The 18216-nt window shown below is 42.8% G+C and overlaps 1 protein-coding gene across 1 annotated transcript; it reads right to left on the bottom strand.

Moving 5' to 3' along the window:
- Window positions 1-9419: 9419 nt before the first annotated feature.
- Window positions 9420-13951, bottom strand: LOC120444748. The gene is made up of 4 exons (XM_044005807.1): window positions 13909-13951; window positions 13359-13492; window positions 12696-12837; window positions 9420-9561 (listed from the first exon to the last, which is right to left on the bottom strand). The coding sequence occupies exons 1-4, from the start codon at window positions 13949-13951 to the stop codon at window positions 9503-9505; spliced, it is 378 nt and encodes a 125-aa protein (XP_043861742.1). The 3' UTR covers window positions 9420-9502.
- Window positions 13952-18216: the final 4265 nt, after the last annotated feature.

Here is an 18216-nt window from a genome sequence, read left to right as displayed (position 1 = left end):
GGTAGGCGCGTTTTATTCTGTGAAGATTAAGGGTTATAACAGTTGGAATCAACTTATTCCTAGCTCACCGCAGTATGTCCTCCAAACTTTTGCGCGATAATGGAAAATGCTAAGTTTTCCCGGCTTATTGAAAACTTGCGATGGCGACAATAAGTGTGCCCGCACACATTTTGGCTAATAATCCTAACATATTCGGACTAGTTCACAATGCAAAGATAAATAAAAATACTAACTATCGATTACAATGTTCGATCCGGGACACCCTCCTTAGCTAACCGTAGAATTGAATTGAACATCGCAGGAAATTAAATTAATAAACTATCGCTACCCAACATAAAACTTAATTTATCGGAATTTATGAATTAGATTGAAGAAGAAACGGAACCAAGCAAGAATAAACTAAACTTAAAATACGATAAAAGATAAAGCAAACTGAAGCAAACCTGTACAATTAAACATATTAATTTCTATTCCTATAATTATTATTAAGATGATATACATATAATCTATTTCCATATCTATCTCAAGACCAATGACTTTAAATGAAATGTTTGCCTTAATCAGTACGTTTATATTAAACTTTATTGTCAAATGAAATCATGAAATCTTAAATCCATGTGTTTTTACCGAATGATGACTCTGCGGTCGTAAGGATCAAAAGGGATCACCAGAGCCATGCTCTTCCGGCGGGTGATAGTATTTCTGTGTCTTAGCAGTAAAAAATATTTTTTTTTTCCGTCCTGTCCTTTCTCCAAACTTCCGCTTTCCCTTCTAACTTTTCTCGTTCAGTGAGTTTTGTTTAGTTCTAGCTTTTAATTTTGTCGCAGCACGCTCATTTTCTTGACTTGTTTTTAATAATGTGTATTCCGTGTACGAGGTCTGGGTAAGCAAGACCACCACCCCCAAACGCCGACGGAAACACACAGCGTGCCCAGCAGCTCAGATCCTCCCAAAGCAGGCGAACTTACGCGTTACACACTACAGTTATTATTATTATACCCGTTACTCGTAGAGTAAAAGGGTATACTAGATTCGTTGAAAAGTATGTAACAGGCAGAAGGAAGCGTTTCCGACCATATAAAGTATATATATTCTTGATCAGGATCAGTACCCGAGTCGATCTGGCCATGTCCGTCTGTCCGTCCGTCTGTCTGTCCGTCTGTCCGTATGAACGTCGAGATCTCAGGAACTACAAAAGCTAGAAAGTTGAGATTAAGTATACAGACTCCAGGGACATAGACGCAGCGCAAGTTTGTCGATTCATGTTGCCACGCCCACAAACCGCCCAAAACTGCTACGCCCACACTTTTGAAAAATGTTTTGAAATTATTTCAGTTTTGTATTGGTCTTGTAAATTTCTATCGATTTGCCAAAAAACTTTTTTCCACGCCCACTCTAACGCCCACAAACCGCCCAAAGCTGCTACTCCCACACTTTTGAAAAATGTTTTGATATTTTTTTTCATTTTTGTATTAGTCTTGTAAATTTCTATCGATTTGCCAAAAAACTTTCTGCCACGCCCACTATAACGCCTACAAACCGCCAAAAACTGTGTTTAAGACTCTCCTTCTACCTTCCACTAGCTGAGTAACGGGTATCAGATAGTCGGGGAACTCGACTATAGCGTTCTCTCTTGTTTTTTTTTTGTCGCGCAAGTCTCACGGCCACACCTACCGCCCAACCGACCGAGGGGCGTTGCCTGTATCATACGGCTCGAATCGCGGGAAGATAGACGCGATATAGAAGACAGTAAAGAACGAGGAAATATATATATACTAGTAAGATATAATATAAGAATTTGTTAAATACGTTAGTATTGATCGCTTTAAGAACGGCAGAGAGTCAGAATTAGAGATAATATGATAGAATCTATTATAGTCAGCACGTAATACTCTGTAGGGATCATGCAACTCATAATTAGATCTACATTGATTTAAAATTAACGGTACGTAATTTCTAGTAAATTTGCTTAGAACAGTGAAATTTAGCCGACTAACCAAGTCGGGACTATAATCTTCATCACGAATAAGATTAAAAATAAAGACTGTTCCAAGCATCGTTCAACGGTTACCTAAGAAGGGTAAGTTAATTAACATTAGTCTACTTGAATAGGGAAGTAATCTAAGGCTTCCATTCCAATTAAGGCGCCGTAAGGCAAAAAGTAAGAAGTTCTTTTAAACCGATTCAATGCGGTTCGAGTAAACTTCATATTGTGGACTCCAAACAGGTGATCCATAGGTTAGGTTAGGTTAGGTTTTACCGGCCGTCGGTTATCCGACGTACTTAGACCATTAGAGGTCCGTTGTGATACCGTGTATGTTTTCCCCTTTTGCCCGCAGAGGCTCGTGTGAAGTTAGCAGTTTCCGCAGCCAGAGGCGCTGGTGAATTTTTGTATCCGATGTGGATCGGTGTCGGACAGGTCGAACGTGTCTATCAGGAATCTGCTTCCTAATTGAGCAAGTCTTTTCGCTTGCAGTGCTGGACAGTGGCATAGTAGATGCTCTACTGTTTCTTCCATTTCTTTGTCCCTACAGCTACGGCAGAAATCATTATACGGGGCATTTACTCTTCTGGCATGGGTGCCTATCAAGCAATGCCCTGTGATGACTCTCATTGCAGTGCTGAGGTTTGCTCTGGTCAATCTTAAAAGTTTTGACGTTCTCTTTGAGCTTATTTTTGGCCATATTTGGCGCGTTAGGCGACAGTGTGTGGTGTTTTCCCATATTGTCTGTTTGTCACGGTTTAGGTTTTCCCTAAGTAGTAGCTTACAAGTGGCTAAAGGCATACTCATGCCCTCCATCTCTTGTATGAGTGGCGCGGTAGTGCCCTCTCGAGCTAGTTCATCTGCGATGCATTTGCCTTCTATGTCCCTGTGTCCGGGTACCCATATAAGGTTGATTACGAATTGTTGTGTCATCTCGTGTAAAGATGATTCGATACTGTTTTCGAGTGACTAGAGATTGAGCCAATAGATTTGATAGCTGCTTGGCTGTCAATGAAAATGTTTACATGTGAGCCTTCCGGCTTTAGTGATTTTAAGTGTTTTAGGGCCTCCCTTATTGCTGCCACTTCAGCCTGGAAGACGCTGCAATGATCGGGGAGTCTGAACGAGGTGCGTAGACCTAGCTGTTCGGAGTAACCTCCTCCTCCTACTCTGTTCTGTAGTTTTGACCCATCCGTATAGAAGCTTATAGCATTCTGGGGCCAGGTATTTGTGAGCTCCAATCGTCCCTCTCTGGGATGATTATGTTGAAAGGTGTTTTTATGTACTCCGTGGGAGTGCAGTAGTCTGTCCTGGAGGGGACTATTCGAATGTTTTTTAGGACCCACTTCTTGTGGGTTCTACTGTTTGGTATCTCTAAGCCTGATTGCCGCAAATGTGGCCTGTTCCATGCCATCTAGTTCTGGGCTTGGGAGGTTGAGTATGGCATTTAGGGCTTCGTTTGGGGTGGTGCGTAAAGCGCTGCTGATGCAGAGTGCCGCAGCTCTTTGCTAGCATTTTTATGCTGGATTTCTTTTTCAGAGCCGGTCACCGGCTCTAGCGCTCCTAGCGCTTGATAAATGCAGGGAATACAACCTAAAGTTACATCCTGAAAAATGTTAATTTTTCATGCATGAATTCACATTTTTAGGACATAAATGCACAGACAAAGGAATTTTGACGGATGACAAAAAATATGATGTCATTCAGAACTATTCAGTTCCAGCGCTACCGTTTTGTAGCATTTTGCAATTACTACAGACGTTTTATCAAAAATTTCGGCGACTATTCGCGGCACATAACAAGATTATCTAAAAAGAATGCTCCATTCGAGTGGACAGATGAATGCCAAAATGCATTCATACATTTAAAATCGCAGCTAATAAACCCAACACTCTTGCAGTACCCAGACTTAAGTAAAGAATTTTGCATAGTAACAGATGCAAGCAAGCAAGCGTGTGGCGCAGTTTTAACTCAAAACCACAACTCCCAGTTGCTTAAGCATCAAAAGCTTTTGCGAAAGGTGAAAGCAATAAGAGTAAAACAGAACAAGAGTTAACAGCAATTCATTGGGCAATAGTACATTTTAGACCGTACATTTACGGATGATTACCAATCAGAGTCGAATTTATGAACTGTCTCCATACATCGAATCAGACGGCCTCCTACATCTATCGGGTCGAATAGATGAGACCTCATATTTACCACAGTCGAGACGTCATCCAATCCTCCTTCCGAAAGATCACAAAGTCTCTTTTTTGATTATGCATTTTCACCCATCTTAACAAGTACGCAGTCACTCTCATATGTGATTTAACCAAGTACTTAGTTGCCATTCCAATAGAAAATAAAAGCGCAAAAACAGTCGCTAAAGCTATATTTGAATCTTTTATTCTAAAGTGCGGTCCAATTAAGACGTTCATAACGGACATGGGAACTAAGTATAAGAATTTAATAATTACTGACCTATGTAAATATTTGAAAATCAAAAATATAACATCAACAGCTCATCACCACCAGACAGTTGGAGTGGTCCAAAGAAGTGATAGAACTTTAAACGAATATATACGATCCTACATATCGGCGGACAAAACCGATTGGGACGTATGGCTTCTATATTTCGTATACTGCTTCAACACGACCCCATCTATGGTACATAATTTCTGCCCATATAAATTAGTTTTCGGTAGAACAAGTAATTTACCAAAATATTTTAATGAAATAGATAGCATAGAACCAATATATAGAATAGATGATTACGCTACGGAAAGTAAATTAAGGTTAGAAGTAGCATATGCTCGAGCAAGAAAAGTGCTTGAAGCACAAAAAGATAAAAATAAGGTAAATTACGACATAGAAGTAAATAACATAAAGTAGGAGATAAAGTTTTATTAAGAAATAAGCCAGGTCATAAGTTAGACTTTAAATACACAAGGACCTATAAGATAGAAAGCATAGGAGATAATAACAAGAGAGAACGCTATAGTCGAGTTCCCCGACTATTTGATACCCGTTACTCAGCTAGTAGAAGTGGGAAGGAGAGTCTTTAACTCTGACAGTTTTTGGCGGTCTTTGGGCGTTTGAGTGGGCGTGGCAAAAAGTTTTTTGGCAAATCGATAGAAATGTACAAGACTAATACAAAAATGAAAAAATATCTAAACATTTTTCAAAAGTGTGGGCGTGTTAGCTTCGGGCGGTTTGTGGGCGTGGCAAAATCGATAGAAATTTACAAGACCAATACAAAAATGAAAAAATATCAAAACATTTTTCAAAAGTGTGGGCGTGGCAGTTTTGGGCGGTTTGTGGGCGTTAGAGTGGGCGTGGCAACATGAATCGACAAACTTGCGCTGCGTCTATGTCTCTGGAGTCTGTATGCTTAATCTCAACTTTCTAGCTTTTGTAGTTCCTGAGATCTCAGCGTTCATACGGACGGACAGACGGACACGGCCAGATCGACTCGACTATTGATCCTGATCAAGAATATATATACTTTATATGGTCGGAAACGCTTCCTTCTGCCTGTTATATACTTTTCAACGAATCTAGTATACCCTTTTACTCTACGAGTATCGGGTTACGTTACTTACTAATAAAAACAAGAAACAAATAGTTCATAAAGATAGATTAAAGAAATTTCACTCATAATTGATTTTACACTTATATTTTTCTTAATTATTTATACAAAAAAAATGCTTCGTACACTATGTAAATTTTTATTTCTTATTACAAAATTCACTTTTATATTGATAATACTATTGTTCAAGCAGAGCAAAAATGACACATCAGTTCATTTCGGAGATAAAGTATAGAAAAAAAGAAGAGGGAACCATTTCTGCCAAACAAGAATTAAAAACTGAATAAAAACCTAAGTTAGCCTGACGGCTACGAAAACCAAAAAATAGTGTTATAAATGCTTACTGGAACCTTACACATTACAGAGGCCTTTGGGCTTATCATTGGCGTCGGGTTCTTACAATAACACCGGCCCTATACCGTAGATACTTCCGTCGGTGGTCAACGTGAATGGATTCGTAAAGTCGAGGTATGCAACTCTTGGGTCGTTGCATACTAAATTATTTAAAATTCGTATAATTATTCTTTATAATTATAATTTTGCTCACAGTGAAAGTAGTGAAAAGCAAGAATATGGCGCATATTGCTAATTGGACTGAAGTTTATAAACACTGGTTTTTTTATTTTCTTATCGAAAAACGCATATTTGCCTTTTTAGGTGGAAAACAAACGGGCGCACTCCAAAGGAAGCATTTCCGATATATGCTTACAAACCTCGTCTTTGTGTACAGATGGGTGCCGGTTTAATTTAGTGAATATTGTCTACTGTTGGTATGGAGTGTTTAATGCCAAAATGAGCTTCTCGTAGTGAAAAAGTTTCTTTAAAGTGTTGGATAATTAGATTAAGTTATTGTTCGTTTGTTTTACTGTTCTGTCGTTATTAAAATTGGAAATGCGGTTACCGTTCTTTCTAGAGTGAAAATTCCCTCTTTTTTTCATTCAAAATGGATAATAATCCATGCCTAAAAGGACATTAAAATGTGTATTGAAATTGAACAAATTCAAACTGTTAGAATGTAAAACTGTATTTGTATTCCATAATTTGGAATATATTAAGTACTGTGTAAATGCTAATGATCTGCTTTGATTAGAACTTGGTTTATAAGTGAATACGTGAACCCGGTTTTTATAAAAAAAATTTCAGTGTTTGTGGGGGGCATATAAGGTAAGTATGTAGTAGGTAGTAGGTAGTAGGTAGTAGGTAGTAGGTAGTAGGTAGTAGGTAGTAGGTAGTAGGTAGTAGGTAGTAGGTAGTAGGTAGTAGGTAGTAGGTAGTAGGTAGTAGGTAGTAGGTAGTAGGTAGTAGGTAGTAGGTAGTAGGTAGTAGGTAGTAGGTATTATGTAGTAGGTAGTAGGTAGTAGGTAGTAGGTAATAGGTAGTAGGTAGTAGGTAGTAGATAGTAGGTAGTATGTAGTAGGTAGTAGGTAGTAGGTAGTAGGTAGTAGGTAGTAGTAGTAGGTAGTAGGTAGTAGGTAGTAGGTAGTAGGTAGTAGGTAGTAGGTAGTAGGTAGTAGGTAGTAGGTAGTAGGTAGTAGGTAGTAGGTAGTAGGTAGTAGGTAGTAGGTAGTAGGTAGTAGGTAGTAGGTAGTAGGTAGTAGGTAGTAGGTAGTAGGTAGTAGGTAGTAGGTAGTAGGTAGTAGGTAGTAGGTAGTAGGTAGTAGGTAGTAGGTAGTAGGTAGTAGGTAGTAGGTAGTAGGTAGTAGGTAGTAGGTAGTAGGTAGTAGGTAGTAGGTAGTAGGTAGTAGGTAGTAGGTAGTAGGTAGTAGGTAGTAGGTAGTAGGTAGTAGGTAGTAGGTAGTAGGTAGTAGGTAGTAGGTAGTAGGTAGTAGGTAGTAGGTAGTAGGTAGTAGGTAGTAGGTAGTAGGTAGTAGGTAGTAGGTAGTAGGTAGTATGTATCCGTCTGGTCTCCCAAAGCTCCCAGTGAAAAAGTGCTATGTTAGTACGTTGTTGTTGCGTTCGTTTCTTGTAGATGGTAAGCATTGTGCTGCTCTTTCCTGCTTGTGTACGCAATGGTGAGGCAAGAAGAATTGTGGTACCGATGGTTCCTTTGTTACAAATAACATGGTGCCTACATCAATATACTCCCTTAAAAATGATGAATACGGAGCTTTTAGTTCTGGGTTAGCTTGCAAACTGCTGAATCACCTAGAGCTTCGAATCCGGAATTAGCCAGACAGCGAGTATATACATTTCTCAATTCGAGTGCAATTTTCATTAAATAGTTGCTCGCATATGTAATGGTTTTTAAGAACAACATGGAGAAAACTAACTCAGACGCAGACTAGCAGAGTGCACAGTGGAGCGGGACCCATTGTTATTTCTAGATCTTCCGGGATTACTGCTTTGTCTGCTCCTGACATTACAGAAAGAATATTTATAGAGCCCCTCTCTGAAACTAATATACCACCTAATCATGGCGAAAATACAAAAGCTATCTGCCCTTAAAAATAAATCAGAGCAAATACTCAAAGCAAAAAAAAAATAAAAAAAAGCAAGCAGGAAATATGTGGAACAGCAGGATTAATTTGTGGCGTCTTAGATGATGTTTGACGCACACAAAGTCGCTACACACCCAACCAATGCCTTTACCCTTTAATTGTTAACAAAGACCACAAATTGTAGCCGATCAAATAATTCAAATCCCCAGGCCGCGAAAGAAATTTATCTACTCACTTATAATTAGGTGGTTGAAGCTATGAAATACATAGTTGATTGACCATCAAAGAAGCCGATCTGCCTCCTAGAGTTGCAAAATGGGCAATGTCATTGCAGGAATTCAAATTTAAAGTGGAACGTATGAACGTCGAGATCTCAGGAATTACAAAAGCTAGAAAGTTGAGATTAAGCATTCAGACTCCAGAGAGATAGAAGCAGCGCAAGTTTGTCGATTCATGTTGATTCAGTAAAAGGGTATACTAGATTCATTGAAAAGTATGTAACAGGCAAAAGGAAGCGTCAGCATTAAGGCTATGTCCGTCTTTCCGTCCGTCAGTATGAACCTCGAGATCTCAAGAACTATAAATGCTAGATTCAGCATGCTGACTCCAGAGACATAGATGGAGTGCAAGTTTGTTGATCCATGTTACCACGTCCACACTAACGCCAACAAATCGCCCAAAGCTGCCACGCCACACATTTCAAAAATGTTTTGATTTTTTTTCATAAGTTTTGTAAATTTCTCTCGATCTGCAGAAAAACTTTTTGTCACGCCCACAAACCACCCAAAGCTGCCACAAAAGTGATTTGCCGAAAAACTTTTTGCCACGCCCACTCTAACAACCACGAGCGAGGCCCTGAGGTATTCCAAATATGAAGAATGGTTTGACAGGCCCTAAGGTCTTCCAAATATGGGGAAGTTTAAGAGGCCTTAAGGTCTTCCAAATATAAAGAGAAATTTGAGAGGCTCTAAAGTCATCCAAATATGGAGAAGTTTGAGATGCCCTAAGGTCATCCAAATATGGAGAAGTTTGAGAGGCCCTACGGTCTTCCAAATACGTATAGAGGTTAGAAGGTTGAGAGGCCCTGAGGTCTTCCAAATACGTATAGAAAGGGGAGAAAGAGATAGTATAGATAAATCCTTATTAGTATTACCAATTTTTACCTTCTTCTCCTTGATCCGTGCTGCTGGACTGGTTTCGCCGGCGGAGGTGACCCGCTTTATATAGGTGGCATAGTGTGCCCGCATAACTTTCTTTATTTTCGCCGCATTTGTGTGCCCACCCCTCGGTGGCCTTCTCCTTGGCTGTGGCGCGCGCGCGTTTTTTTTTTAATTTGAAGTTTATGGGTTGTTTCTCAACTTTTATTTCATTCATTGTATTTCTTTTATTGACTATCGACTTCATTGAATTTCTTTTATTCCACGTTCTTAGGAAGCTTATATGTTATTGTGCGCATTAAGCGTCACACACCCTCCTCTAGATCTCCTTGTACCTTTCATGGTGACCTGATTACGGCGTGAAAAGAGTACCCGCCAGTTCGGCTCGCCGTCGTGGATCAAGCATCCTTGCTGCCGGGTGGATATTTATATGTACAAATTAAAACTATTAACATGGATAATGTGTGTAAGGGTGTGGGAGAGGGTGTTTGTGGTTGCGAAAAGTCCTGGAGTCCCTGCGGTACTACCGCGAGGCTATGCTTCGCAGGGCCAGGATGCGCTCAGTGTTCCCTAGCTAGAATCCTGTTGTCTCCGAGCGGTTCTTTCTCTTTCTCTTTCCGCTACACGCAGCCGCTTCATTGCAACTGCAGCGAAGTTGCTGATCTGACCCCAGAAGGTCTGGTCCGAGATCATGCGCTCCTCTAGGGTCGACGGGTCCACTATGTCCTCCATGAAGCCTTCCGTGTCGCGGTCAAATCACTGGCAATTAAAAATTATGTGTTCGGCGGCCGCATTCTGGGCAGTTGCGGTCGTCGTCGTGGCCAAACCTAGTCAGATAGCTCCTAAAGCATCCATGCCCGCTTAGCATCTGGGTGAGCCAAAAATTGACCTCGGCATGCCGTCTTCTCGTCCATGTAATCACATCCGGGATGATCCTTAAGGTCCATCGCCCCTTCGTCGACAGCTGCCACCGTTCTTTGCCACCTTTCCAAGCTGTTGGCTCTGGAGTTGGCTTTTATGGCTCGGCTCTGGGCAGGGCTACAATGTCCTGCAACCTTCTTGACCTCGTGATATATATCCTTCGCCTCCAAGGCCAGCAAGTCTATAGGCAGAGTTCCAGCTATAACTTGGTCTGCGTCGTCGGAAATTTTTCGGAAGCCGGAGCACACCCTTAGATTCCAGGCCCCTTATGTAGGACCTCTTCTCTGAAGCTTCCGCCCATATTGGGGCTGCGTATAGTGCTGTTGCCCTGCAGACGGACTATGAGAGTAGTCTACGTCCCTGCCTTGGGCCCCTGCAGTTGAGCATTATTCGCGCTAGAGCCCTAGCGACGCTCGACGCCTTCCTGTTCGCTTCCGCCAGATGCTCTTTGAACGTTAGCTTAGTGTCTAAGAAAACCCCAAGGTATCGTATCGCCCGCGCCGACCGTGGTGTCTCTGACTCGGATTATGGCTGTCTCTACCTGTTTGCGGCTAGATATAAGCACGGTCTGTATGAGGATGGGTTCTCGGGAGGCTTGTTAGGCCTGAGGAGCAGTACCATCTTCTGTCTCTTTCAGCGCTCTGAGAAGAAGCCTTCCATGAGGCACTGGTTGAAGACTGGGATTCCGTCCGGCCCTGGCGCTTTTCCCGACGGCATGTCCTTTGCGACCTTACGAATTTCATCCGGAGCGCTATCTGCGACAAGTCTCCTGGGGACGCGTGCGGAGGTAGCGGATACGAGGGCACTATTGGAAACAGATGTTACACGATCGCTGTCATCGTCGCCTGTTTTCAGTCGTTTTGCGTGGCTTAGCTTTTTTACTACTATTTTATAAGCTAAACCCCAAGGGTCCTGCTCGGCTGAATCGCATAGCTTCAGGAAGCCTTTCCTTTTCGACTGCTTAATGAGTCTCTTTAAAGCCCTTTGATTGCCACCGTATTCTTGCCTCAGAATCTCGTTAAAGGGGTGGCCCTTTGCTGCCGCCGTCTTGCCCGAAGGCAAGTTCTGCGAGCCTCCGGTGGTGCCTTCTCGACACCCTCATGCTAGCTATAGCATGTATAGCTCTCGACTGCTCTAGTCAAGATGATTGCGCTTGCCGCTGCGTTCTCACCGATGTCGGTGCTCCCAAATTCCCTTATGAACGCGTCCCGCTAGAGCGTCTTTGGGTTGAAGTGCCTCCTCGCTGGTGGGGCTCCGGAAGATCCTCTGCTGGTAGTGTCGCAGATAATCGCCTTGTGGTTACTTGACGTGTATACGTCGCTGACGAACCATTGTGCGCTCTGGAAAAGCGAACCACTGCAGAAGGCTCCCTAATAAGCGCTACGTCAGCTTGGACTGCGCGCATGGTGTGGCTCTACTGGTGGTGCGCCGCTTCGCAGTGATTGAGGTTTATCTGAACGATCTTTATTTCCTCGGTGGCTTGGTGCTTATAGGACGTCTCCTGCTGCCCGCAATGTGCATAGCGTCGGCTCTCCTGGCACTGGTGCATAAGAAGCATTTCGCCTCTTGAGTGCAGCTAGCAATCTTGTGCCCGGTTTGCCCGCACTTGAGACAGCAGTCGATGCGATTCGAAGGGCTCTCGCATCGCTACCCAAAGCGGCAGAGCTCCAGGCACTTAAAGCACCTAGGTCTGGAGTCGCTCTCCTTGACTCTACAGTTTGTCCATCCCACATTCAGCTTTCCCTTTGCAAGGACCGCTTGTGCCTCGCTGTACGACAGGCCTACTATTGCCGTTTGGGTATCCCTGAAGGAGGGTGGGAGGCATTTTAGCTTTATCGAGCTTGCCTCGACTTGGAACTGGTCAACCAACGCCTTTTCCAGGTCCTTTTTAGCGACTAGTGGGTCCAAGTCGCAGATCGAGAGAAATTGCAACCTCGAGTCTTTCGTCAGTGCTCGCACAGATGCAACTCCATCCAGCACCGCCTCCAGATCGCTCTTCATAAGCGATGCACTCTTATATCCATCCCTGCTAAGCTCGAGCAGGAGGTTGCCGCTAGCTGTGCAGCGGACCTTTTGCACGTTCCCCAGCTCCTACAGTTGTCCGTCGCTTCGCCTGGTGACCAAAGCCAAGACCTCACTGTAGGTTTTTCCCTTCGCTTCGACTATAACAGCGACGGGTCTCCGCGATAGGCGTGCCTTTTTTCTTGTCTCCGCCTTCGCCCACGTGTCCGGCTTCCCACGGCTTGGGACTCCCGCTGGCTGGAGATCGGGTCCGGCTGGCAGTCCATGGACCTCTGGAGAACAGTCTTCCGCTGGCAAGTGCCCGGGGCCGCGACGACAGTGCAGGCCGTCGCCCATTGGCGCGTCCACGCTGGCTCAACGCGGAAATTTTTGAGTTTTTTCGGGAGTGCCAACGCGACGCGTCCGTCATCAAACACTTCACCTGTGTGTAGTTGTGTGTTGTAAAGCTTGTGTTGTTTAGTTGTGTGAAGCGTGTATCGTTTAGTGTTGTGAAACGTGTGATATTAAGTGTTCGACAGTGTAAATATTGTAGTGTAGAGTTCTGTGTAATATCTAGTATTGAGCCGTGTGCATTGTTTAGTTTTGGTATTGTCCCAACATACGGTTTCGTGTCCTCAATGTAAACGCGTTTTGTCTTCCTTGTTTCCGGATTGGTTGGGCCGGGACGGCTCCTAGTGGCTTCAGGGGGCCTCGTGTCGCTGGCTTCAGGTGTTTCGGCCGGGATGTTGGCCTCCCTTGTTCGATCTATGGGTGAGAATAATCCAGAGGCCCTGAGATCTCCCAGTAATGAGGAATGGTTTAAGAGGCGCTGAGGTCTTCCAGCGATGAAGAATGGTTTGAGATGCCATGAGGTCTTCCAAATATGAAGAATGGTTTGAGAGGCCCCAAGTTTGAGAGGCCCTAAGGTCTTCCAAACATGGAGAGAAGTTTGAGAGGCCCTAAGGTCTTCCGAATATGGAGAAGTTTGAGAGGCCCTAAGGTCTTCCAAATATGGAGAAGTTTGACAGGTCCTAGAGTCTCTCAATATATGGAACAGTTTGAGAATCCCTAAGGTCTTCCAAATATGGAGAAGTTTGAGAGGACCTTCCAAATATGAAGAGAAGTTTGTGAGGCCCTTAGGTCTTCCAAATATGAAGAGAAGTTTGAGAGGCCCTAAGATCTTCCAAATACGTATAGAGGTTAGAAGGTTGAGAGGCCCTGAGGTCTTCAAATACGTATAGAAAGGGGAGAAAGAGATAGTATAGTTAAATCCTTATTAGTATTACCAATTTGTATCTCCTTCTTCTTGATCTGTGCTGCTGCTGCTGGACAGGTTTTGCCGGCGGAGACTGGTCATTATCGAGGCGGTGACCCGCTTTAAATAGGGCTCCGGCGTGGCGAAGTGTGCCCGCATATCTTTCTTTGTTTTTGTCGCATTAGTGTGCCCACCCCTCGGTGGGCCAGTGTGCCCTTCTCGTTGGCTTTTATATCAATTTATTTATTTATTTATTTATTTTATTAATTTATTGACTTTAATTTATTTCTCTTATCGACTATCGACTTTATTGAATTTCTCTTATACTACGTTCTAAGGAAACTTATATGTGCGCATTAAGCGTCACAAACTGTCTATCCAAATGAATTTGTCCAAAAGAAATTATTTCGTAGAACAAATCAGCACCAATTAAAAGGTCAATTCGTTGTGATTGATTGAAATTAGAATCAGCGAGCAAAATGTTTTGTGTAAGTTAACACGCGCAAGCTTAAGTTTGCTGACAACGCTGTTACGCCGGATGCCGTCGTGACAAAGTTGCAGCCGAAACCAGAGACTCGCACGCGTAAGCTGCCGGACCGCCCGTTGCAGACGCTGACTCAACATTCAGCCGACTTTCCAGCGGCATCGGCGGCTTCGTGGTCCGACAGAGCTGGCACTAAGTTCCAGTTTTAATTTTGTTCTCCAATTGTCAAGTACAATAAATAAAAACAAATAAATAAAAACAAATCAAGACACTACCAGGCAGTAGCTATAATCAGAAACAAAGTAAGGGGACCAGCAGATGCTGTGCTGGCCTCATTCAACAGAGTGTTGAATTTTAAAGCCATTATTGCTAGGTTAGATTTCACATACGCGGACAAGACACCGGTTCACGTAATCCAACAGCAACTAACCACGCTTCAGCAGGGCAATTTGCCACTAATACAATATTTCGACGACGTCGAAAAAAAACTCACACTATTGACAAATAAAACACTAATGACGCACGACCCCGTCGCAGCAGCTATATTAAACGAAAAATTTAGAAACGACGCGCTTCACGTTTTCGTCTCAGGATTAAAAAAATCTCTGAAGTGGGCGGTCTTCCCGGCGCAACCCATAGACCTCCCCTCAGCCTCTGCTCTAGCCCAAGAGGCCGAATCAAGCAACGAGAGAGGCATTTTCGCAACAAATTTTGCAAAACACCTTGAGGAAAAACCCCAAAATCAAAATTCGCAAAAGTCTCAGAACTGGCGTCAGAACGCCCAACAGGCAAAGGAAGAAAATCCTCAAAACAGGAATCCCGAGTCACGGTCACAGCATGAAACGACACAGGTTGAGGACGATTTGTCCGGAGTCGAAAGCTGTAATTTTTTAGCGGAAGCTCCCTGCTTCCGTTCATAAGACGAACGGTTGCAGGGCGAGTTATCAGACTTCTGATAGACACAGGGGCCTCGAAAAATTATATAAAACCCCTTCCCGAACTGGCACATTGGGTGTCAGTTGACAGCCCTTTTCAAGTCAAATCAATTCATGGGCACATTAAGATCGAGCAGAAATGCCTCATCCACCTTTTCGATGTAAAGTCCTATTTTTTCATGCTAGAGTCACTTAATGACTTTGTTGGCACAATTCTTAAAACAGGTCAATGATCAAATAAATCTGACAAACAACGTCATTAAACATGACCATGGGATGAAAAAAATCGAGTTCACCAACTGTCAACAGGTGAACCATATCCAGATGTCCCTCCTGCTATCAGACTCACTTTTGATAGTATGATAATAAAAATGGTAAAGGCATTTGCGTACGTTAATACGGTTGCCACCATACCAACGGATGACGAACTAGTTTACTCAAAACTGCATCCGTATCCAAAGGGCGTGTTTGACTTTGTCAATGCAGAAGTTAAACAACTTCTAATACGACCGTCAAAGTCTTCTTACAATAACCCGATATGGGTCGTCGACAAAAAAAGCATGGACGAAGCGGGTCACAAACAAAAGCGCCTGGTTATTGATAATCATAAGACAACCGATGACAAATACCCTATCCCATTCATTTCGACTATATTGTCAAATTTGGGCGAGGCTCAGCATTTTACTACGCTGGACCTCAAGTCAGGGTTTCACCAGATCGAATTGGTGGAAAGAGACAGAAAAAAGACAGCGTTCTCTGTCAACAACGGGAAGTACGAGTTTTGTAGACTCCCCCGGGATGAAAAATGCCCCAAGTATTATTCAACGAGCCATAGATGATGTGCTTCGCGAACAAATTGGCAGGATATGTTATGTTTACGTCGACGACGTAATAATTTTCTCCAAGTCCAAAGAAGACCACGTCAGAGACATTGAGTGGGTCTTGAAAAACCTTAGGGACGCAGGCATGCGGGTGTCCCAAAGAAAATCCAAGTTTTTCAAGAAAAGCGTGGAATATTTGGGATTTACAGTGTGCAGAGGCGGGATTCAGTCCTCGCCCGATAAAATTAAGGCTATTAAGGACTATTCTCACTATTCGCTCTTAGGTAATTTTTAGGTCTAGCACGCTATTATAGCTGCTTCATAGCGGGCTTTGCCAACATCGCAAGGCCCCTAACAGATATCTTGAAAGGCGAAAATGGCAAAGTAAGTGCCAACTACTAAAGAAAGGTGATAATGGAGTTGCCACCAGAGCAATATGAAGCCTTCGATAGGCTAAAAAATATACTGGCCTCCGAAGATGTAATGTTGTCCTACCCAAATTACAAAAAGCCTTTTGACCTCACAACAGATGCGTCTGGCTACGGATTGGGAGCGGTACTGTCTCAAGACGGCCGCCCGATAACAATGATATCGCGAACACTGCGGGGTAACAAGGTAAATTTTGCCACAAATGAGCGTGAGCTTCTCGCCATCGTATGGGCACTTAAGAACCTCAGAAATTACTTGTATGGTGTTAAGAATCTTAACATTTATACAGACCACCAGCCATTAACCTTTTCGGTATCGGACAAAAACCCGAGTGCAACAATAAAGCATTGGAAAGCCTTTATTGATGAGCACAACGCGAACATAATTTATAAACCCGGAAAGGAGAATTTGGTAGCAGACGTTCTGTCTCGCCAAAATGTCAATGCACTAGAGGACTCAGTGGACTCGTATGTCGCCACCATCCACAGCGAAGAATCCCTCACGTATACCATTAAAGCCACAAAAAAACCGGTGAACTGTTTCCGGAACCAAATTATTTTGGAAGAAGCAACAATTCCCCATCAGAAGACGCTTATTTTGTTTAAGACAAAAACTCGTCACACACTACATTTCTCTGATCGCATTAAAGATGTAGTAAATGCTGACGTAGTCAACGCAATTCATTGCGAGCTACCCATACTGGCTTTCATCCAACACTGATTAGTTGCGGCATTCCCTTCCACCACCTTTAGATATTGCAGGAACTTGGTAACAGATATTGTAAACCCAACGGAACAGAGGGAAATTGCGACAGCCGAACATAATCGCACGCACAGGGCAGCGCAAGAAAATGCGAAACAAATACTTAGGGACTACTTTTTCCCAAAAATGGTTCACTTAACTTCAGAAATAGCTGCAAACTGTAGAATTTGTACTATGAGTAAACATGATCGGAACCCAAGAAAATAGGAAATAGGGAAAACCCCGATACCGTCGTTAGCCGGAGAAATGTTGCATATAGATGTTTACTCCACTTTCCAAGTTTGCAGTAGTACAACCTATACGATCTCGCGTAATTGTGGATATAAAAGCTCCACTTTTGCAACTTTTGAACATGTTCCCCAAAACAAAGGCAATTTACTGCGACAACGAGAAATCCTTGAACTCAGAAACCATTAAATCAATGCTCAACAATAACTTTGGCATCGTGATTTCAAACGCCCCACCCTTGCATAGTCTCTCTAATGGACAAGTCGAGCGCTTCCACGGCACTCTTGGGGATATAGCACGCTCTTATAAGTTGGAAACACAGGTAGAGGACACTGTCGAAAACATTCTCCTTGCAACTATAAAGTACAACAGGTCAATCCATTCGGTGACAAACGAGAGACCCATAGACATAATTCACGCAGCCTCCAAAGATAGTACAGTTCAGATCAAAGAAAAAATTGCGTCAGCACAGCAAAAGACATTTGACCAAATGAATATAAAAAGGGTCTATAAGTCGTATCTGGTAGGCGATCGGGTTTGGATAAAAAAAAATAAACGATTAGGAAATAAACTATCTCCCCTATTCACAGAGGGTATAGTGGAAGCAGACCTAGGTACGACGGTTCTTATTAAGGGGAGGGTGGTCCATAAGGACAATCTTAAATAGGCTTTTGACATTTGAAAAATCGTGACAACTATTTTTAACTAATTAATTTTTTTAGGTTATATCTTTTCAGTTTAATAATAGCAACCATAGCGACATTGAGACTCAACGACTACTCCCACGCGGACTACATACCTATAGTTGACGGAGACGTAACAATCTGGGACTCGTACACTTACTTGGGACACACGACGAACTTGACATCTTTCGAAACTTACATGGAAATTAATAGACAAACTACCCAAAGATCATATGAGACAGGTATTGGAAACGGACGTACAGCACATAGCCACCTTAATAACTTCCTTGACCGTTCATCACCGACAAGCACGTAGCATTAACATGATAGGTAGTGCCCTTAAGGCAATTGCAGGAACCTCAGATTTTGATGACTGGGAACAAATAAAATTCAAACAAAATCAGTTAATAGAATCCGAAAGCAAGGAGATAGAGATCAACACTAAATTCCAAACAAGACTCAATGACGTTTCAAGGGCCATCAATAACATTTTGAAACCAGATGCAGAGGTCGAACATTTTTATGCAACTATTTTGGCAAAGAATAG

The sequence above is a fragment of the Drosophila santomea genome, chromosome 2R (genome assembly GCF_016746245.2).
Source record: "Drosophila santomea strain STO CAGO 1482 chromosome 2R, Prin_Dsan_1.1, whole genome shotgun sequence".
Classification (NCBI taxonomy): Eukaryota; Metazoa; Arthropoda; class Insecta; order Diptera; family Drosophilidae; genus Drosophila; species Drosophila santomea.
This window is presented reverse-complemented; position numbering and strand designations above follow the sequence as displayed.